We start from the raw sequence: 20,900 nt of genomic DNA, 5'->3' as shown, positions 1-20,900 counted from the left end.
CTTGAAATTGCTTTAATTGCTGGAGTACTTTTTGACATGGACAGTTGCCTGAGCTTGGCTATTTCAAGTCTGCTAGTTACAGTTTATGCATAGTTTAAAGAGAAGCTTTAGTCTTCCAAAGAAAATAATAGTTTGTGGCTGTAAGAACCATTTCATCTACATGGTACATCAAAACATCTTCCAGCATGTTTTTGATTAAGGGAAGAAACATTAATAGATCATGTGCCACAGGAGCAGAGATTTAGAATTACTTTCATGTTTTAGAATTGCATACAGTATATCAAACACTTTCAAGAACTCCTAAGAACATGTTTTAGGAAACATGTATGCTTCAGCAATTTTAACTAATTGTTCTGTCTTTTTAAAATTAAATGGTGTAATATTAAGCCTGACAGATTTCAAGAAGCATTTGGACAATACTCTTGGGCACATAGTGTGGCTCTGGCCAGGGAGACTCCTGTAGGCCAGGGGCTGGATTCAGTGATACTTGTGGGTCCCTTCCAACTCAGCTTATTCTATTCTGTGATTCAGTGATTAAACTTGAAAACACTAGTTAACCAAAGTACATACTAAATAACCACAAATTTGGTTTGATGTTCTTAAGGGTATTTAAAGATAAATTATGGAGTGTATTGTTAAGCATTGTTTTTTATCTGAAATATGTTATTCGCTGTTTTTTGATATCTTTATGTTAAATGTTTGCTTTGAAAAGCTTGGAAAGATAGTGCCTAAGAATTAACAGTTACAGTCTGACACAAGATAGCATGAGGCAACTAATGGTAACGTTTCCAGATCTGCTTAATGGAATTCTGATTTGATATATTGATACTGGGACAATGAGATGATGTGTAAATTTACAAGAACCTGAATCTATTTTTGTTTTAATATTCCAGTCAGAGCAGCAAAGGAAACAGCAGGAAGCTGAGAAACGACATCGTCAGGAGAGGAAAGCCCTTCGGCGCTCTGCCAGTCACCTCAAGAGCAGAGGTGGAAGAGGACGACTATTTCATTGATTTATGTTGGGTTTTTTTAAGAAACTTTTAACCTCATTTTTCATTTGAAAAAGGGGCTTTTTCGAATTGGGACACAGTACTAGTGGATTTGATTCATTGGTGAACACAAAACCAGAACTTCCTAAACCTTGTGTTAATTATTTAAAAGTTTATGAAAGCTGAAGTACTGACCAAAGGACACTATGAATATGGTCCATTGTGAACTGTATTTGTTCAGAAATCACCAGCAACTGGTTATTGTGTAACCCTGTATGTTTTCTATATAAGAATTTATGTATACAACAAGGCTGCCTGCCTTTTATTTAACTTAAGAGCTGTGAGTTTCAGTTTCTGAAATATTTGTGACTGCTTAGATAAAAGATCAAAGGTAAGTTGTTTTGTCTAAAAGCGTATCTTTACAAGGACACAACAAATTTTTCTGATTCTTGAAGAATGACACACAGTTGTATTTTTCAAAAACTGACTTTGGTTTTATATTCTTGGGTTTCCTTTAGTAGCAAATGGTATAAATGGTTGTCGGGACAATTGAGAATGCCTGATTTGGGTTCCTCTGAGTCATTCTGTAAGGAAACCTCTCTTGCCACACCAGTGTACAGAGGGGAAGCTCAGAAGGGTAGTCCTATTAACTTAGATTTTGTAAATACAAAACCTGATCCTGATGTTTCTGTTTTGGAAAGCCAGCCATGGTTCAACATAGATCGAGTGGTGTATGTTCATATAACAAGCACTTTAAGGCCATGCCAGTAGTCACCTATGCTTCAAAAAAAGAGTTTAGTTAAATAACTTAAAAAAACCCCTTGAACATAAGTAGGTCATTATTTAGCAAATAAATTAGGTTTTACCTTTGATCCTAAAGGAATGTTTTTATTGCTTTTTAAAAGCCTTTATAAATTGCCTTTTTGCTAGATAAAGAAACCTGAACTTTGGATCCGACTAGAATCAGTGAATCTCCCTGTCACTGGAAATCTTTCTGAGACTCGTAGTTTCTTAAGTGTTTTGCTTTATAAGCCAGAGAGTTATTAATCTGGTCAGGTTTCTTGGACAGTATTTATAGAATGTTTGCAATAACTTCAGTAAAAAGCCTTGGTTTCTCATAGCCTGATTTTTTTGTTTGTTTGTTTTGTTGTTAGATGATAGAAAAGTTAGACACATGGGTAATTTTTTTCTCGCTGACTTAATTTTACCTGCTTTAATTCGTGGTTTTAATTTTGTTGCTGCCTTTAATTTAAAAAGGCCCTTTTCACCTGATATTTTCATCTTTAAAAACTTACATTGTAGTCATCACTTCTGCCCTTGCATTCAACTAAATGATGAGTCTCTCAATACGTAGTTTTCTACCTCTAGCTGTCAAATTTCTGTATTGTCCCTAAGCTTCTCATGCTTTTTATTTTTTTTATCTTCCCCCTGGAGCATTATGTTATCTCTTAGAAACTATCTGTGTGCAATTCGGGTGTTCTTATATCATACACAGGGCTATAGGAATGTGGAAGGGTTAACAGTGGAAACTGGCCTCCATCATTGACACAGGGAGAGCTGGGGACTGAGTGGACGGAGCTGGCATTTTAAGAGCAGGATTTTGGCAGAGTTTGCTCCTTCTCATGGTGGGCCTAAATCCCATTATATTTGATCTAGAGCTGCATTTATGGTTTGAAGGCATCTGTATTTTACAATCATTTTGTGGGCTGTCAAGAGCAGTAAAAAATTAAATGTGGTTGATCTGCAGGGTGGTAACGCATTGAGTTTGAAATGGTTACATTTCAGCTTAAAATGAGTGTATTTCTTGTGTTTTGAGATTTTTCTGACTGACTGGTTTAAGTCAGTGTTTTGCTTTTCATGCACTTACATTCATAATGCAAGTATTGTGATAGTATTGATCATGCATTTAGGTTGAAGCCTATATAAAGGAGTATGCTTTGTACTCTTAGATAGAAGGCACATGACAACTGCCCTTAGCATGCTGTTTATTTCACCTCAAAGGAAATTGGGATACATTTTAAACACCTCCTTTGACCTGCTGGCAATGATCTTCCTAATGCACTCCAGGACATCATTGGCCTTCTTGGCCACAAGCTTCATGGACAGCTTGTTATCCACCAGGACCCCCAGGTTCTTCTCCACAGAGCTGCTTCCCAGCAGGTTGGACCCCAGCCTGTGCTGGTACCCGGGGTTATTCCTGCTCCGGTGCAGGGCCCTGCATTTGCCTTTGTTAAATTTGAAGCTGCTCCTCTCTGCCCTTCTCTCAAACCCACTGAGGTCCTTCTGAAAGGCTGCACAGATCTCTGGGGCATTGGCCGCTCCTCCCAGCTTTGTGTCATCAGGGAACTTGCTAAGGAGGCTTCTGCCCCTTCATCCAAGTCATTGATTAATAAGTTAAACAATATTGAACCTTGGGGGCACCACTAGTGACAGTCTCCAACTAGACTCCATGCTACTGATTATGACCCTCTGGGATCTGCCATTCAGCCAGTTCTCAATCCATATCACTGTTCACATAGGCACCTGGCATGAAACATGTTTAGATTGCTGAGATTGATTACACAGATTAACAGCAGATTAAAGTTGTTCTTGAACAGCTCTCTGGGGAAGATTGGAAGTTTCAGTAGAATCTGATGCATCAATGCAACATCATTGCAAATGAATTAACTTCATCATGCAACCAAAGCAGCATTTTTTAGGTGTCAGCCTGGGTTTCATCAATGTTTTTCAGTCTGCAGTTACTTCATTTTCCATACTGCAGGAATCAGTCTTTATCCAGAATTGCAGTTCCTAGAAGCTGAGTAGCTGCTGGGATCCTTTGTGACATTTAAGGTTCATACTCTTAAGGTAAAATGTGATCAGATGCTGTAGCCTCATGGAAACCCACATATGATTGTTTCATATGTGTGAGAACTTAGTGGTGAGAATCAGTTTTAATAACTTATAAATAAATGTGAGTGAAATGCTGGTGAGATAAAGGAATGACCTAAATCTGATGTGTCACCTGTACTTCAGTACTTTTTTACTCCACAGGTAATATGAGTTATTTCAGTTAAGCTATTAGTCATTCAACAAACATTGAACCAAAACTAAGTATCTAATGTTCTTTCCAAAATTCTGTTACCAAGCCAAGAATCATGCTGTGTTCCTGTGGCTGGTATATTGTCTGAAATTAAGAGCATCTACCAATTTAAACAATGAAAAAATTTACTGTACCCCACACTGCTTGTTTTTAATATCTCAACAAAAGAAACATGATTTTAAAATATTACCCTGTATACATAGCAAGTGTGTGTAAAATGCATATGCACATTTTTATACTTGTGGGGTTTATGTATGGAGTTTAAAGCAGGTTAGATATTGTCAAGCTTCAGGGGGAGTTGTGAGACAGGATGGAACAGTTTTCAGATTACTCCATCTTGCTTTGCAGCAGCCTTTTATATTTGTATTCTGCATGTTTCTGGGTTTGAAAATGGGGAATATAATTTAATTTCAGGAAGAAAGGACCATATTGCAGATGCAGAATACAGTGAAGCAGTGCATCTCCTTGCCTGGGGAGGTTGTGCAATGTCCATGAAAAGATTTGTGATGTTGGATTAAACATCTGCAGGTAGAGATGTCTGTGTACCTTCAGGTGTAGTGGAGCCTTCTCTGAGGAAGAGGAATGGTTTAATGAACTTTAGAGGACCTCTCCAGCCTGATTACTCAATGAATGTTGTAGGGCATAAGGAGGAAACGTATATCATTAATTGACTGGAGTAATTTTCCCCCTTTGTCTCATCCTTCCACTGAATCACTCACTAGTTTTATCTTTTTATCTCTTTCTTAAAGATTAAGTACTTCTTTTGGCATGTGTCCATAGCTAATATATTTTGTCTGATCTTGAGAAATATGGGGATTTTAAACTGAATGAAAGCACATAAATATATTAATAATTTTTAACTCTTGATCATTATCTCTGTATTTCAAAGCCCATTTTACTCAACAACTGACTCTTTGTGTTGAACATTAAATAGTCCTGTCACCAAAATGAACAATTTATAGTAAAACCTGCAGAAAATAGTAACATTTAGCACCACTTATAGTTTATGCAACTGGAAGAAAAGGAATTCCTGAATTTTAAAGGATATCTAGGTCATAGAATCATTGATTCATTTGAGGTGGAAAGGACCTTAAAAACGATCTAATTCCAAGCCCCCTGTCATGGACGGGGACTCTTTCCACTAAACCAGGTTGCTCAGAGCCCCATCCAGCCTGGCCCTGAACACTGCCAGGGATGGGGAGTCCACATATGCTCTTGGTGACCTGTGCCAGTGCCTCACCACCCTCACAGTAAAGAATTTCTTCCTAATATCTAAACGAAACCCACCCCCTTTCAGTTTAAGATAGGACAAGGGCTGTTCTCCCTTGTCCTATCTCTGCACTCAGTACATGCCCATGTGCAAAGTACCTCTGCAGCTCTCTTGAAGGCTTCCTTTAGCTGTTGAAAGGTGATCTAAAGTCACTCCAACCCTTCTGTCTCCAGGCTGAACCACCCCCATTCTCAGCCTGTCTTCATAAGAGATGTTCCACCCCTGTGATCAAATTAATGGCTCTCCTTTGTTTTTTAATTTGACCCAGATCCTTAATCCACATGGGGTCTAGTTGCAAATTTCTGTTGATAAAGTGACATGTTACTTTGTGTTTGTCCTGTAAGTAGCATTTGCATACAAAGTACTTGTGAGTATCCCCTGGTACAGACTGGTTTGCATTCATGTATCGGCAGAGTTAAAATAAGTAGGTTTTTAAACAAGTGAATGAAAACCACAACAACCAAACCATCCATATTCATGTAAATTCAGAAGTGTGTCTGCCTGTTGCTGACTGTTTTTCAGATCTCCATCTTCTGTTCTTTGCTTAGTGCTTTAGACTATGGAACATATCCAAGAAGAGAAAATCCACCTTGACCATATTCAGAAAGGAGTTCTTTTTATCTTACTCTTTGAAAAGAATTGATTGATTGCTGTACTTCCTGTGACAACTATATTTAATTAGAGTTGAAGGACAATAATTTTGCAGTAAGATCAGGTATAAATTGAAATGCTCTCATTCAGTGGGGTTATGATTACTTATAGAGATTTGGGTCAGCTTATCTATGAAGGCAAGTCATTGTTCCCAGTTAATTCTTCATTGAGTAGGGGCAAAAGTAAAAATTTCATTTCCTCATTAAAGAGAAAACTAGGCAGTTGAAGTGGGAAATACCAGCCCAGCCCTAATCAGAATTTATACTCCCAATTCCTGGAACCACCCTTCCCTTCCCTACAGCAGTTTCTGCCAAAGCTGCTTTCTTTCTCTCCTACTTATTATCTCGTTTGAACATCTGGCTTTTTCTTCTAGAGTGCCTCTCTCACCACTCCACTTTTTTTCTGTTAATATCAGGATCTCTGGTACAAATTTGTACAGATACAGCACAGATTTGAGAATGAGAACTAAAATGGTAATAGTAGACTGGCTGTGTATGGGTACATCTTGAGCAGAAAGGATTTGTGTGAGCTTGGAGATACAGAGAGCTGTGGCACCAGAGGGGTTTCAGAGAGCTGGTGCAGTCTTGTACGTGTTACTGGCAACAGGCAGCACAGTTGCTTTAAACTTCTCAAAATCCACTTCTGCTCTGTCTGTATGTGTACTGTTGTGCTAGCTCTCCGTCACTAAGGTCTGGGTGTTTTGCCTGGGACTGTGTGTTTTATATTTTTTTTAAGAATTTTACCTGCAGCATTTGTATAATTGCAATGTACATTGTATACATATGTACAATTACACAAAACATTTAGCATTCAAAAGCATCCAAATGATATATTTTCTAATTTCAATCATGAATATTATGTCCTTTCCATTTACCAGCATTTCTTCTGTAAATGCTTTTTCTTCTGTTTTTTAACCTTTATAATATGCTACAAATGGAGTTGCATACAGCATGGGTCATAAAAGACCCTACCTGTGAGGATTTAATCATCTTATGCAAGTGACAGTGTTGTGAAAAGTAATTATCTTGGCTGTTGGGGTTCTGCTGATATTCTTGTAAACTGAATCAAAAGGGAAATTTCATCATAGGTACTTTGTTTTTCTCCTTTCCCAGATGCAAATTCTATATTGCCCAATGGGACTATGACACTGTTGCACTAAAAATGAGGCAATATTTTAAACAGATCTCCACAGCAAATAAATACCCTCTATCAGAGATATTTTAGACAGGTTTCAACAAATCACTTTTGCACAATGTCATGGTAACTGCATTGTTGCAATTGAAGTAACACTAGAAGAAGAGTGTAGATGATCGTTCTCCAGTTCTTAGGACAAGGCCTGACGCTGTTCAGTTTACAAGTACAGACACAGCCAAGAGCATTGTGTAACATCTCACATGTGCCTGTAGTTGGGGACTGGTGTCACTCATGCAGCTTAGCCACTAAGGGAAGACATTAGAATGATTGGTAACTTTAGAGGCAGTTATTCCAGGAGAATTTGAAGGTGATGATCCTTTATTCCTGTAATTCTGTCTCCCAAACCATAAAAGGTTCCAGTTAAAAACTGGAAGAAGATGAAGTTTCTCCACAGCAGAGGTGAGGCACAATTCTATGTCAAGTATTCAAGAAATGCTTGTCATCCCTGGAGTGGTGGGAACGAAAGCTTGCTTTGGTGATGGCATTTGGGATAGATGTGAGGGCAGGGCTTCCAGGATATGCTGGATGAGTAATGTGACCAAAGCAAGGAAGATTTACTCCCAAATAGAGATAACACTGCACCTCAGGGTGCTACAGGATGAAATGACCAAACAAGGCAGGTGGCTCCTTCCCTCCAGAGGATCTCTCTTTCCCTTCTTAAATGATGTGTACATGATGTCTACTGAAATGATTTCTAGAAAGTAATGCTCAAAAATGGACATCTGCCTTGGCCTCTAGTGATGTTTACATGCTTCCTCTTAATCACAGAAAAGTAATTGACCTCTGGTGTCAGTCATGACACACTGTTTTCCCTTGCCTCTGAAGATCTGGAGAATCAGAGTTCTTTCCTTCAAAGAGACCATTTCCCATGAAATGGAAGGAATTTCTCATAGAAAGAAATAACTTAGAAAAAGTCACTGTTTAGTAAAGCAGTCAGTAAAGCAGCTGGAAAGAAAGGGAAAGAGGAGGTGTGGAAAATCATTTGAGATTTGGCCAAATGTTTCTCTCAAAACATGTTCCAATTAAAAAAATACTTTATCTACATAAATGTCAAATTTTCAAGAGCTGAAACTAATCTGCTCTGATTTGGGGTTTTCAGTGAAAACTTTCAGTGTTTAATTTTATTGCCATTTTCCCTTAGAAGGTGTAGTTCTGTCCTGACCTAGTGTGGTTTCTTGCACTTCAGGGTCTTTTAAAAACTGGATTCCTCCAGCCAGCGTGGCAAGGCTGGTACAGCTGGTCAGGTAGAAATAGTAATGTAGAGTCTTTCAAACTTTTTCTGATTCTGCTGCCCCCTCTCCCCTGCAACATTTGAAATTATTTGGCTTAGATATTTGGGCACTATCTAATCACAAGGGGTAAAGTGCTGGGCTGTCTGAACCCTTTTTATCTTCCTTTCCTCCTATGTAGGCATGTTTTTGACACCTCTTGTTATATTTTCTCGTCTCTGTCCAGCTGAGGAAGGCAGTGATAGAAGAGCTTTGGGGCACCTGGTCCAGCCAGGGTCAACCTGCCACTGATAGACAACCTCTTCATTTTTTAATTTTGTCTTTAGCTGTTAAGTTTTAACAGCAAAACAATTTCTGCACTAAGTAGAAATAGTAGGAATGAAAATTATCAATGCTTTTTTCCCCTAGTGTAGTTGGAATTTGGTGACAACTAACAAACAGGAGCTAAGTGGAAATGATTTCTTAATCACAGGAAGCCTTGGAGCTTCTGAATTTGAGACACCCCTACTTCTGGATTATTTCATGTATCACTTCATCTACCTCACTGTATTGAGTAATGCATTTTATGGCATCTACAACTAACTTCAAGATACAAACAGGCAGAAGAACTAGATGGGCTTAAGGAGCTGTTGTTGTGTAAGGTGCTTGTACAGCCAACCAAGTTCTACTTTATGAGCTTGTGTTACTCCCGCAGGTCAAATTTTCTGCTTCTTGGCTAAGACAAGAATTGGGACTGACCTGTGGGCTTGCTCAGAGTTCAGGCATGCTGGAATCTCTAAACACAGCTCAGAAATCCCCAGGACAAGGCTGCCCTAAGATTTTGGCAGCATCTATGCCTCTAGCCTTCCCTCTACTGTGCATTCTCTGAGCAATCTTCCTGCTCTTTCTTGAAAGCCTTGCGTATGTCAGTGCATTTTAAAGCTGGTGTATCCAGAAATATCTTCAGTATTTCAGCAAGGTGCCACAGGCTCCCAGTGGATCCTAGCTAGTGCTCCTCACCACCAAGCTGAAAAGCAATAGAATCAGAACTTTCCATAGGAGATTTAACTTTCTTCCATAAATATTAAGGGTCTATAAATCTGGCCCCTAATAGTGGCTGGGCAGAGCAGACCATGGTTTCTGCTCTGCCTCAGAGGCCAAAATCTAGCAGGTTGCTCTGCTTGGGAAATCAGATCTGCTGTATGCTTTTCACAAACCCACTTCTTGGTTACCAAATGATTTCCCAAAGTGGAATGAGGATGCAGGAACACACTGAAAGCTGTGTAAGATTTCTGCTGTTCCATTGCTTCACACACATTCCCAATGTATGTGCTGCGGTGGGTCCCAAAATCAGAATAGATGACGAGGACAATGTCTCAGAAGAACAAGGTAGGCAGAGGCAGAAAGATGGGGACAAACATTTCAGAAGGGCCTGTGGAAATAGGACAAGGGGTAATGGTTTTAAACAGAAAGAGGGCTGATTTAGATTATATATAAGGAAGAAGTTATTTACAATGAGTGTGATAAAACACTGGCTCAGGTTGCCCAGAGAGGTGGTGGATGCCCCATCTCTGGAATTGTTCAAGGTCAGGTTAGATGGGGCTCTGAACAGTCTGATCTAGTTGAAGATGTCCTGAGCTTGTGGCAGGTGTTTGGACTATGTGACCTTTAAAGGACCCTTTCAACTTAATCTATCCCATGATTCAGTGATTCTAGAAAGTGAAAGTTTTTAAATCCATAGACTGTTTCTGTCAGAGCACTGTCTTAACTGCTGTGGGAATGAGCTGAAATTTTGGTCTGCTCTGATGGACAAGACTGTTTACATCTTTGATTTCCTGATAGTAAGGCATACTATACACCAGGAAGGTGGTTAAATGCAAATAAATTCTGCTTTAAACAGAAGATAGGGGAAAAAAGGTGCATTCCTTGCTCTGAAATTGGTGATGTAATTAGAGACTGTATTTGTCAAAACATCCCTGTCCCCAGTTGCTGTTGCTAATGATTTAAACCAAAGACATCCTTTTCTCTGGAAGATACAATTAGTGAGGAATAAAAAGAATCTTTAAAAATATTTATAAAGAATCAGAACCATACACTGGAGTTTTTTCTTCTATTTTACTTCTGAGGTAGCTCTGCTGGTCTGAAGAAGACCAGCAGTCTATTTTTGTGTGGTTTGTGCCCTTGAGACTCTGTGGATCTTGCTCACAAAGATGACTGGAGCCACAGTCAGGAGCAAGTTAGGTCTTAAATGCCATTTTCAGTTGACCTTTATATGTAGAAGGCTTTATATTTTCCCCAGAGAACAGCTTCAGCATCTGAAGGTGACTGTAGGTTTCTTCCATGGCTGTAGGATTAGACAAGGGCAATGGTATTGTAAACTGACAGAGCACCTGAGGAGAGGTGAAAATGCTGTGAACATTTGCCACCTCAGATAAGTTGTTTTTTCTTTCATATGACTTTTCTTTGAGCATTGCATAGTTTTGAGGTAGCCCATGTTGACTCGGACATGTGACGTGTTCCTACAGCAGCACCTTCTACCTATTACTCAACAAGCTACCAGCACCATTTAGCTTGGGAACAGCCTTAGCTGGAACTGGTTTCTGTATACTCTTCCAGCTTCCCCTTGAAGCCTGTAGATTTTTGCTTCCACAACATTTACTGCCACTGCGTGGTGTGGCGCTTCCTACTGCTAATGCTGTGCCTGCCTCCGTGGCTTCACCTGAGCTTCATTCCAGTTGTTGGTTTTGAGGAAACAGTGAGGCAGCTGTTTGCTTCTTATCCTCTTTGTGACAATGCTGTTGATTTTGCAGACTTCTTTCATGATCCTTTTCAGCTGTCTCTTTTCCAGACTAAGTCCTGAGCTATTCGGTAACTCCTTGTACAGAAGGTGTCCCATGTTTGGGATATCTGTAAATATGCCAACAATTCAAAGTACTTGGCTTTCTAAAAAGCTCTTAGTGTTATATCTTGCCTTTTGCTTAGAAAATAGGCTTGATTTCTGTCAGTTCTCAGGGGGTAAGAGGGGAGGTCCTCCTGTGGGTTCATAAATTGTTATACACAGGAAAGAAAGGGTGGCAGTCAATATGCTGTTTCTCTGAGAAGAAAAGGAGAGTGTGGGTGTTCCCAGAGACCCTGTGCACTTCCATTTATTTGTAACTGATTTGGAAAGATAAATCATCACCCAGGAAAGTAAAAATAAAGAAGGCTGCCCAGAACTGTAGAACAATTCAGTAAACTTAAATAGAAAAAAAAGTGACAGCTGTGTGACATGATGTGACATGGCAGTGGCACATCAGCTGTGCAAAGTAATAGGGAGAGGCAGGAAAATCCAGTCACCTGCAGGGTCACAACAGTGAGCTCTCAGCTTGTTACTGGTATTCAGGAAAGATTTTGGACAAAGTTGTCTGAAACCATTGATTCGGCATTCAGCAATAGTCCAAAGGTATCGGAAATGAGAGGAGAGAAATATTAAAAAAAGTAATTAGTATCTGCACTATACATAAGCCTCAAGAGCTCCTGTACTGTGGATGTTAGTTTGAGTTCTGGTCAGCTCACTATGAGAAAGGTTGTGGTACAACTATGCACTGAAGAGAAACAGCATTTTTTATAAGAAAATGAAGAGCTTCCTTGCAAATAAAGATCAAATAGTGGGGAACACTTCAGCTTGGAAATGGAGACAACTGAGCAGTCATATCATAGAAGCCTATAAAATAGTTGGAGTGGTCTGTAAAGGTAGTTTGCAAAACTAAGTATTATTCATGATGTAAGATCTACATACTATCAAATAAAATTATCAGGTAGCAGGTTTGAGACAAGCATGTAGAGTTGCATGTATGATAAACATGTACATTGTGAGACAAGTTACCTTAGGCTATTATGGAGGCCAAATATAGGTATTAGTCCTAGAAGGGGTGAGATATCTAGTGAGCTTTACTGTACCTCAAAACCTGGATGCCAGTTCCAGCTCAAGAAACCTTCAGTGATTGCCTGAAGCTGGAAGGATTTGTTGAGAAGCTCACTCTGTACTTAACCTGTTCCTTATGCCTTTCCTTACTTATCTGCAATGGAGCAGGGAACTTTGCTCTGCCTGTAGTTGTCTGTGAGGGGGCCGAAAGCTGTGAGATTTCCATCAGAGGAGCTTAGGAGCAGATTAGCTGAACACCTAACTGGTGCAGGGTAGGTAGAGCTTATCCTTCTCCAGAAGCAATGCTACACTCAGGGTCCTCCAAAAGTCACTTTGTCCCCTTTCCTGCAATTTCATAGAAACAGTGAAAGTGCCTACCTCTCCACTTCCCACCTCTGGCTTGTCATCGGGACATGGCAGAAAGGGGTCCTGGGTGCTAAAGGGCAAGAAAAGCTGAAGCCAGGACAGAGTCAGCAGCAGATATGCAGTCCTCTCACCACTGGAACCACAGTGGAGGTGGAGGGTAAGTCACACCTCTGAAGTGCACTGGCGCAGACATGCTGGGATGTGGGTCCAAGACCAGGCTGAGCTAGAAGCAGGTTCTGTGGGTGCTGGAACCAACATTGTGTCAGTCTGGTGTGTTATTGGCAGCCTGCCCACAGCAGAATGCAAGGGGCAGAATGAGGTTCTTCCAAGCTCCAGGAGAAACTAATTGCAACCACTGAGCCTGTAGGAATGAACTGCTGTTATAACATCACAGCAGAAGTGGTGATGATCCAGATGAAACATCTGAGGAGCAGTTTCACAACACATCTGGCCCATGAGCTTTCCATGGGAAAAAGGGCAGAACATGAACAGGCTTACAGGATGGATACCAGTCTCATCTCTGCTCTTTGTTTCTCCTTTTGGTAATGTTGTGGTTTTGTACTGTAAGTCAACCCACAGGGCTCTGTAGTGAGATGCAGGGCACAGGTGCTGATGCTCATGCATTTCAGAATGCACGTTCTTCAAGAACAGTGGATTGGGGAAGTTGCCACTAACTTCAGTCTCCTTCCTGCTCTCTCTGCCCCAACAATACCAATCCTTGTAGATACCACTGAAAATGGACAGCAAGGAACTTGAAGAGCTGAGAAGAAAACACAAAGAAAAAAAAAAATTATATATTTGCACTTACAGAGATGAATTGAGCTCACAAGGAAGTCAAAGAGAAGAGCAAGAACTAGCATTTGCAAATCACATCATGCAAAAAAAAAGGTACAAGCAAACAGTAGATTAGTGCATTTCCCCTTATGTCGTCTTTGAAAATACCTGAAGATTTATGTGAACTATTAGCTTTTTTTTTTTTTTTTCTCCCAGGGTCTTATTCTGAGGTCTTCTGTTTTTAACAGACAAGTACTATTGCCAGGAAAGTTGCTGAACCTCTGACTTTCAATAGTGGTCATCAGCCTTAAGTCTGGAAGACTGGAGCTGCATTTAACCACAAACACCCAAGACTGGAAATCCCTCCTCAGAGGCAAAACAGCTTCCAGTCTCTGACTAGGTACTGTGAAGAAACCTGAAGATGCTTTCCATGGCCATATCAGGCTGAGCAGTCTGAATTGTTTGATGGCTCCTGCCCAAGTCAGCCTCATAGTGTCTACCACATATGAGTAACATCCAGTCTGTGAACCACAAGTAAAACCACTTCAGTTTAGTTCCATTAAGGTATGTTCTACAAATAAAAATTGAGAACAGCTCCTTGCAGCCCACAAATGCCTTCTGCTTCTACAAGTCCTCTCCTTTTTCTATGCAAGATCTTTCCCTAATGCTTTTGAAACCAGAGCAACAAAAGAAAACATTTCTAGCTTATTTTAAGCTGTTGCTGATAACATCTGAAGTGATTAGAGTATGTTTATTTAATTTGTTTTTTTTTGTTATTTTTCATTCATTAAATTGATGGGGCTTTAAACAACCTGGTATGATGGAAAGTGTCTCTTGGAACTAGATGATCCAGAGGTTCCTTCCAACCCAAACTATTCTATAATTCTATGAAACATAGGCACAGAGCAAAAAATGAGACCATGAGGGATGTCTTTGTGGAATAAAATCTGGCTGGAAGAATGCCAGTCTTACTGTTAGTAGTCTTGAAGGTAGTATTTCTGTCATCTTGCTGGAAAGTAGAGCCTGATAGGACATAATCTCTTCTGTTCCAAAAGTACTTGTGTTTTTTGGTTTTTTTTTGGTGGTTTTTTTTTTTTTTTTGGTTGTTGTTTTTGTTTTTGTTTAAAAGTGTAGTTTTTACATGTTTAAACTCTGAATTCCCCAGACTTTTTAGGCAGGACTCTTGAAGGATTCAGGCACCACTCACAACAGGCCAGAAAGCTGTTGTCTCTTGCACAAGCTGACTAGAGAAGTCTTCATGTGTTCACCCCTGAGTAGCAAAATATTTTGGGAATAGGGCTCGCCTTGCTCAGCAAGCAGGACAGGTGTCCTTTACCAAAATTTCAGCTTGGATTGCAGACAGAAACAAGGGTTCTATAGCCTGTGGTTCAAACATCCCATTGTGAAGCATTACTCATTTGTACCCATAACATACAGCAGAGGAGACTTCCAGAACCAATTCTCTGTCATGTCTCTTCTTTCTCTCTGTCCAACCTATTACAAAACTTTTGGATAGGTTTGTCAACTGCACCTATGAACCAGCCTTGGGCTTTCATGGCAGACAGAATATGGAAAAACTGAATTTTCCGTTTTCTTGAAATCAATTACAATCAAGCATTTTCAGTTCCTAGCCCACCTACAATCATTTTTATTCATTTTTCTGTTCAGCACTGCAAGCCCCTTCTCTCTTCCCTCCCCCAGTAAAATTTGCATGTTCCTAATCCTAGGATTTACTTAAGCAACTACAGAGGATCTTGAAATGGCTTCTCCTCCAACTGCTTTGTCTCCAGCTGGAGACAATTACCAATTTGTCCAGTTCTCACCACATATATTATTAAGATCAAAGGCAGACCTCAAAACATTAGTAACTAATTTCAGTGTTATAGTTCTAATAAAATAAAAGCGGGCCCCTATTAGGCAACATCTCTTTTGTATGTGGTAACTTCTTCATTGAATTCTGAGGTTTTCTTCCTTCTCAGATAGAATTAATCATAGTTGCAAGGATCTATGGATTACTGCTGGTTTTAAATTTGAAGCAGGGTGGCAGATGGGAGTAATTTGGTTATGTCCCCAGCAGGAGCATGGAGAGAAGCAGAAAAGTGTCAATAATTTGTTTTTTTCTCATTCTAATAAAATTCTGCATCCAGTGATAGAAACTCTTATTGCAAGGGTCTCACTTTATCACAAAGCTTGCTAGCAGATGTTGATTTATTCTATACCAGTGCAAGCAGGAGGAAAAGAAAGTGCCACAGTTTGGTCTTCTGGAGAACAGATTTGGGCAAGCATAGAAAGAGGTAGAAGCTGGATTTACTGTGATGCTCTGCTGTGGGGACCCACAAGTCCAAAGTAGGGGCTGTTGAAAGGATCTGGAGAGGGAAAGGTGAGCACTGATTCCCTCTGTGGTGCAGGTAATCTAAGCCTGAGACTTGCCACCAGTTAGCACAAGCAGACAGGAAAATCAATGATGATGAGAGGATTATGTCTGAAACCACCTTACCTGACTTGTGTCCCAGTGCTCAGATCAAGGCTGGAGTAGCACCACTCTTGCAAGCATGATTCACAGCCTAAGAGGAGCTTATCCCTGGGGCAGTTGGATAGGGCTACCCAGGAAAGAGAGGCATTAGAGATAAAAGACACAGGCATAGGAGCAAGGTCTAGAAACTGTGAGAACCTAAGATCTATCTTTCAATCTCTCCTGAGGTGTGAACTGGAATGCTTCACTGAAGATGATCACTGACATTTCCTCTGACTGTCTGGCTGCTTCTCTTTCATAATGAATGTGGCTGCTGCTTCTTGGGCTGTCAGTGACCTCTGTTGTGGGTAACTCCTCCCAGTGTGACCCTCCAGGAGCTGGAGGCACTATGAACACCATGTTGCTGTACCTCCATCAGCAAGCAGTGTTCACTGCATCTCTTGGCTTAGCCAGAGTGATTTTTGTCACTGAATCATTTTGCAGCACCATTCTCCCCATTGCCATCCCCCCAGACTGTCAGGCAATGGATGAGGTGACATGGTGGCAGTGTGTGGGTGCCTTTAGCTGGTGTCAGTGCCTGTGTGTGACAGGCTAATCCCCTGTGCATGAGTTGGGTAGCTGGGGTGCTCTTGGGTAGCCCCATCTGTCTGGATGTGCTGCAAGATAAAGGGGACATCTTAAACTGCTGTGGTAAAATTTGTTAGAGCTGTTCTGCCAGAGCCTGGAGTTAAAAGAGACCTTTTCCATGTAGCAATGCCAGAAAAGATGATCACAAACAACTGGCTGTCACGAGTCTGCTCTGAAGTGCAAGTTTTTGCAACACTCCAATTTAAGCAGTTCCATCCTCCAGCGACTCCAAGAGTACCAATCAACTGGGAAAGCGTCCTGCTCACAGGGAGAGATTTGCTGGAGGAACTTCTGTCGTAGAGTTGCATCTGCTCCATCAGGGCAGCATGGAACAAGCCAGCCACTGCCAGAATCTCTGCCCTGGCTGCCTGCATCTGCATCACTTGGGGTGGCCCTTCTGCCCTTTCAGGGTTGGCCATGGAGCAAATAATTCTCTTGAGATTTTTACTTGGACATGAGTTTGACATCACCTCTGTTTGGCCTTTAATCTTCAAACAATTTTTATTTATGTTTTTAAGCTTAGATAATACATGGGCTAATAATTCTGTAAGAGGTGTGGGTCTGGATTTCTGCCCTATTTCACATCTGCAACATTATAGATTGGCTATGACCTGCCACAGCGTGGCATCTTGTGTCATTATAGCCCCAGAGGGTTTCTCAAAGCCTAATCTGAAAGCTGATTTATGGCAGTCCACCTCGACCCACATGAGCCATTAGCTCACTTCTGACTCTTTGCTAGGTTTCCTGAGTTTCTGCCTGGTGTGTTTCAGAAGCAGAAAGGAAAGGTGGGACTTCTGCTGAATATGGGCCACTCTTCAGCCAGTCACTGGAGTTTTGCCAGTTCTTGCCAGATGGAGATTGAGCACTGGCTTTGTCAGATGAAATATTACTCATCCAAGATTCAGTGGCATCTGGCTAGATATTCTTTGCTTCCTAAGAGATTTTCTATTACTTATCCCAAGGACTTTGGTTGTGGATCCAGTACTATCTGACTATAGTTTTTCCTCTAGCTGCTTGCAGTGAAGCATTTATGTACACACAATCACAGCAGATAAATCTCTTAGAATGAGACAATCATAATCTCTTTAATCAGCACATTGTAGTAATCCCTCGTAAACAGACTGGCTTCAGCAAACTTTTTACTAGGTCAGTGTCCTCACTGATCTTTTCCCTCTTCAGTTTTATTCTGTGTCAGTCATATATCAGAAGGTGTTTCAGAGAGATCAAGAAATTAAATGATTATGTGTACAACCAGGAGCTGATAATATGCTGGCAATACGATGATAATATTGCATGCTATTTGGTGATAACAAATCTAAGAATAGCAACCAAATATATGTAGGAAGAATGCAAACACATATTCACTGTGGTTTAATACATGGGAAATTCCAGTGGCTCCAATCTTAGGGCATTCCCTGCTCAACCAGCATTTACAACAGGCTTTTGTTTGTTTCTCATTCACATTTTGTGCTGCTGACACTGCAGAAGTTAAGTTGTGTTTCTACTCACACACAATGTTCATATGTTACTGTAAATGTACCTGTGGGAATGAGGTATTGAAAGAGCAGGGAAGGTGAATTACACACCTGCCTCCAGCAACCTCTCCTTCTCTGAGTTTATTCAGTTGCTGTAGAATCAGTAAAAACATTTCTAAAGGAAAAGTGATTCATCCAAAGTGCTCTGACAAGAGGTCAGCTCTCACTCCAAAAAATGGAGAGGAATATCTTAACAGAGGAAAGCCAGTGGTGCTGCCTGCCTACAGCCCCCGCTCTGGCCCTTCACACCATGTTGGTGTTAACACTTTTGCATGCATTTTTTAAAGGAGAGTGTTTCTAAGTACGTGTTAGGGCTTTAGCATGCTGACTACTCCATTGGAGGGACTCCAGGTAAAGCAAGGAGAGCAACCGGTGTTTGGGAAATTGGTGGGGCTCTTCTAAATTGTCAGATTATATTCTCGTTTCAGTCAAGGGTCAGAAACCCCAAGTTTGTGGCTCCCTGGAGAAACCAAGGAAATTTGATGGGAACGAAGAGTGCCTCAGGCATCCCAGGATTTGCCTTAGAAGAGAGGACAGTGTACCCATTAATGTTTGCGTTCTTTCCCAATTTATAGGTCAGCTTTAGCAGGCCTGCACACACTTGAAAAATGAATGACAAGCTGCGTCCAGTCCCGTGGGTCTTACTCATGGGACTAGTCCTTACTCATCATATCGGCCCCCGCAAGGCCGATGAGACTGCTCCTGTGATTGAGCCTTTTGGCAGAAAGGCCTCTTCATTCCAATGGGGATCTGCTTGTTTTGCACGCTGTAAAAATGCAGACACCACTGCATCTTGAAGGCAGCAAGAATTTTACCTGTGCGAGCTCAAATGTGCAAAGGGTCATAAGCCCACCTGGGACAGTCCTGGAGGCTGGGGCAGTCCTGGCACCCCAGTGAAGGTCTGCAGAAAGGTGCTCTGAATGTACATCCAGGCACAGAAATTTTTAGTGTGTTTGCTTCTCATCCTGGAGTCTCCAGAGCATTCCTCTTCCTAAGGCTATGACAGTAGATACGACCTTCACGTATTTTTAGTTGCTGTAGGATGTATGTCATTTAAGTCAATTGAGGAAGGTGGAAGTGGAGGCAGAGAGTGCCCATTCATGTGATGTGCTGCAAAGGACATTTCTCTGTGTCCCTGTTTTACCTCATGCAAGCAAAAATGTTGCCACACTTATCTACAGTGCAGCTGGGATCCAGGAATGGGAGTAAGCCACAATGTGGGCAGCTTGAAGACTATAAACTCTGCATTGGACTGGTTCCAGATGCAGAGATCTACAGCCCTGCTGTTCACAAACATCTTGGGCATCCCTTTCAATGTGGCATCTCATCAGCAGTGTCTTTGGCTGTGGGTGCTGATGCTAGCTGTGTTTTCACTGAGTTTTCATCTCTGTGTGCAGAGATGGATGCATGGGCATTGGCCAGTGGAGAATAACAGTGGTGCTTCCTGCCCTGCAGAGCAGACAATGGTGGGACACAGCAGCACGGGAAACCTCTTCATTATCTCAGCTTCCCCTTAAAGCAGAGTGTCTGGAAGGAAGGATAGTCTTACAGTTAGACCACTGGACTAGTAGAACTGAACAGCTTCTACCTGTACTTTCCTGTGTGATTTTGAAAGTCACTTAAAATCTGCTTCATTTTGTTTGATTTTAGGAACAGGAGCAATTCCCTGTTTCATAAGAGAAAAGGTTTTATATTGTGGCTTAATTGCAAGGAAAATGTTTGTGAGAATATAAAAAGTAAGAAATGTGAGAAGCTGATAGGCTGTGGCACTTGGGGGGTCCTGTTTGATGGTGGTAAATGCGTCACAGTGGCAGAAGCCTTCCAAGTTTGATGTGGGTTCTTATTTTTCTCGAGGTGTCTCTTACAGATGCACAAAGTTCAGCTTTTTGTAGTTAGAGTGATTTTTGAAGCACTCAGCCTAAAAACAAGGAGAGATTTTACCTTGCTGCTTTCAGTGATCTGTGTGTAGGTGAATTTGCCCATGAAGAAAAGTCCGTTCTTATGGTGGGCACAAGGCTGCTGTGACAGTACAGTCCTGCACCACGGCCATCACTGACAGACAGGCACAGCACTTGGTAATCTGTTTAAAAACACCTATTTAGGGTCAAATTGCTCTCAGGAACAGACATCCAGAAGTGCTGAATGATCTACCTGGAGACCAGTTGGCTGGTATGTCTACTGTTTTTGCCCCATCACTGAGGACGTGGAGAGAAGGTGAAAAGTACCTCAGAGAATTATCTGGTAGCTTCAGACGACATTGGAATTTCACAGTTAGTGGTTTTGATTGGGATTTTCTCATCCATGTTTTTCAATCAGTGGAAGGTGTTTTTAAGCAGGGACCTCTGTTCCATTCAGTAAAATAGTGCTGACCAAATTAGGGTGGGGAAAGGCTTTGCTGCAGAGACATGGCTGGACCTCAGAACAAAGAGCCAGAAGGAAAGGTCCATAAGTAACTTTGGCTGAGGGATCACAGGATCCTTTGGACCAGCACTGGACTTCTACAGGGCCATATTCTCAGCCAGTCAAAGCTGTTAGTGCTCTTTTCAAGACAGCTGTTCTGCAGAGTATAAGCCATCAGCTTATAAACTTAAATTTCTTCTGAAACTTCCTTGGAACTGATTAAATAAGCTAAGAAGGCTCCATAAATGCAAGCAAACTGAGGAGTTGGACTTGGCCTGCCCATTTGAATGAAGTGATGGGTGTATTTCTCTGAATCTTGACTGAGACTTTTCGGGTGCTTTAGCTGCCCAGTCATCAGCTCCATCCAGCATTATGGGTTACTCCCCTTAGCTGCTCCAGCAGGCAGTTTGATGTCCCAGCTAGACAG

General features: G+C 41.2%; 1 protein-coding gene across 2 annotated transcripts in view; it reads left to right on the top strand.

Moving 5' to 3' along the window:
• Positions 1-2,115, top strand: part of NOL10 (nucleolar protein 10) — a 50,777-nt gene extending 48,662 nt beyond the window's left edge. For both annotated transcript variants that reach the window (XM_053938787.1, XM_053938786.1), the window contains exon 21: positions 894-2,115. In XM_053938787.1, the coding sequence (XP_053794762.1) occupies positions 894-1,013 (120 nt within the window). In that variant the 3' untranslated portion in view covers positions 1,014-2,115. The remainder of the gene's footprint in view (positions 1-893) is intronic.
• The last annotated feature ends 18,785 nt before the right edge of the window (positions 2,116-20,900 follow it).

Source organism: Vidua chalybeata, chromosome 3 (assembly GCF_026979565.1).
Source record: "Vidua chalybeata isolate OUT-0048 chromosome 3, bVidCha1 merged haplotype, whole genome shotgun sequence".
NCBI classification, from domain to species: domain Eukaryota; kingdom Metazoa; phylum Chordata; class Aves; order Passeriformes; family Viduidae; genus Vidua; species Vidua chalybeata.
The sequence above is the reverse complement of the archived record's forward strand: the minus strand, read 5'-3'. Positions and strand labels throughout refer to the sequence as shown.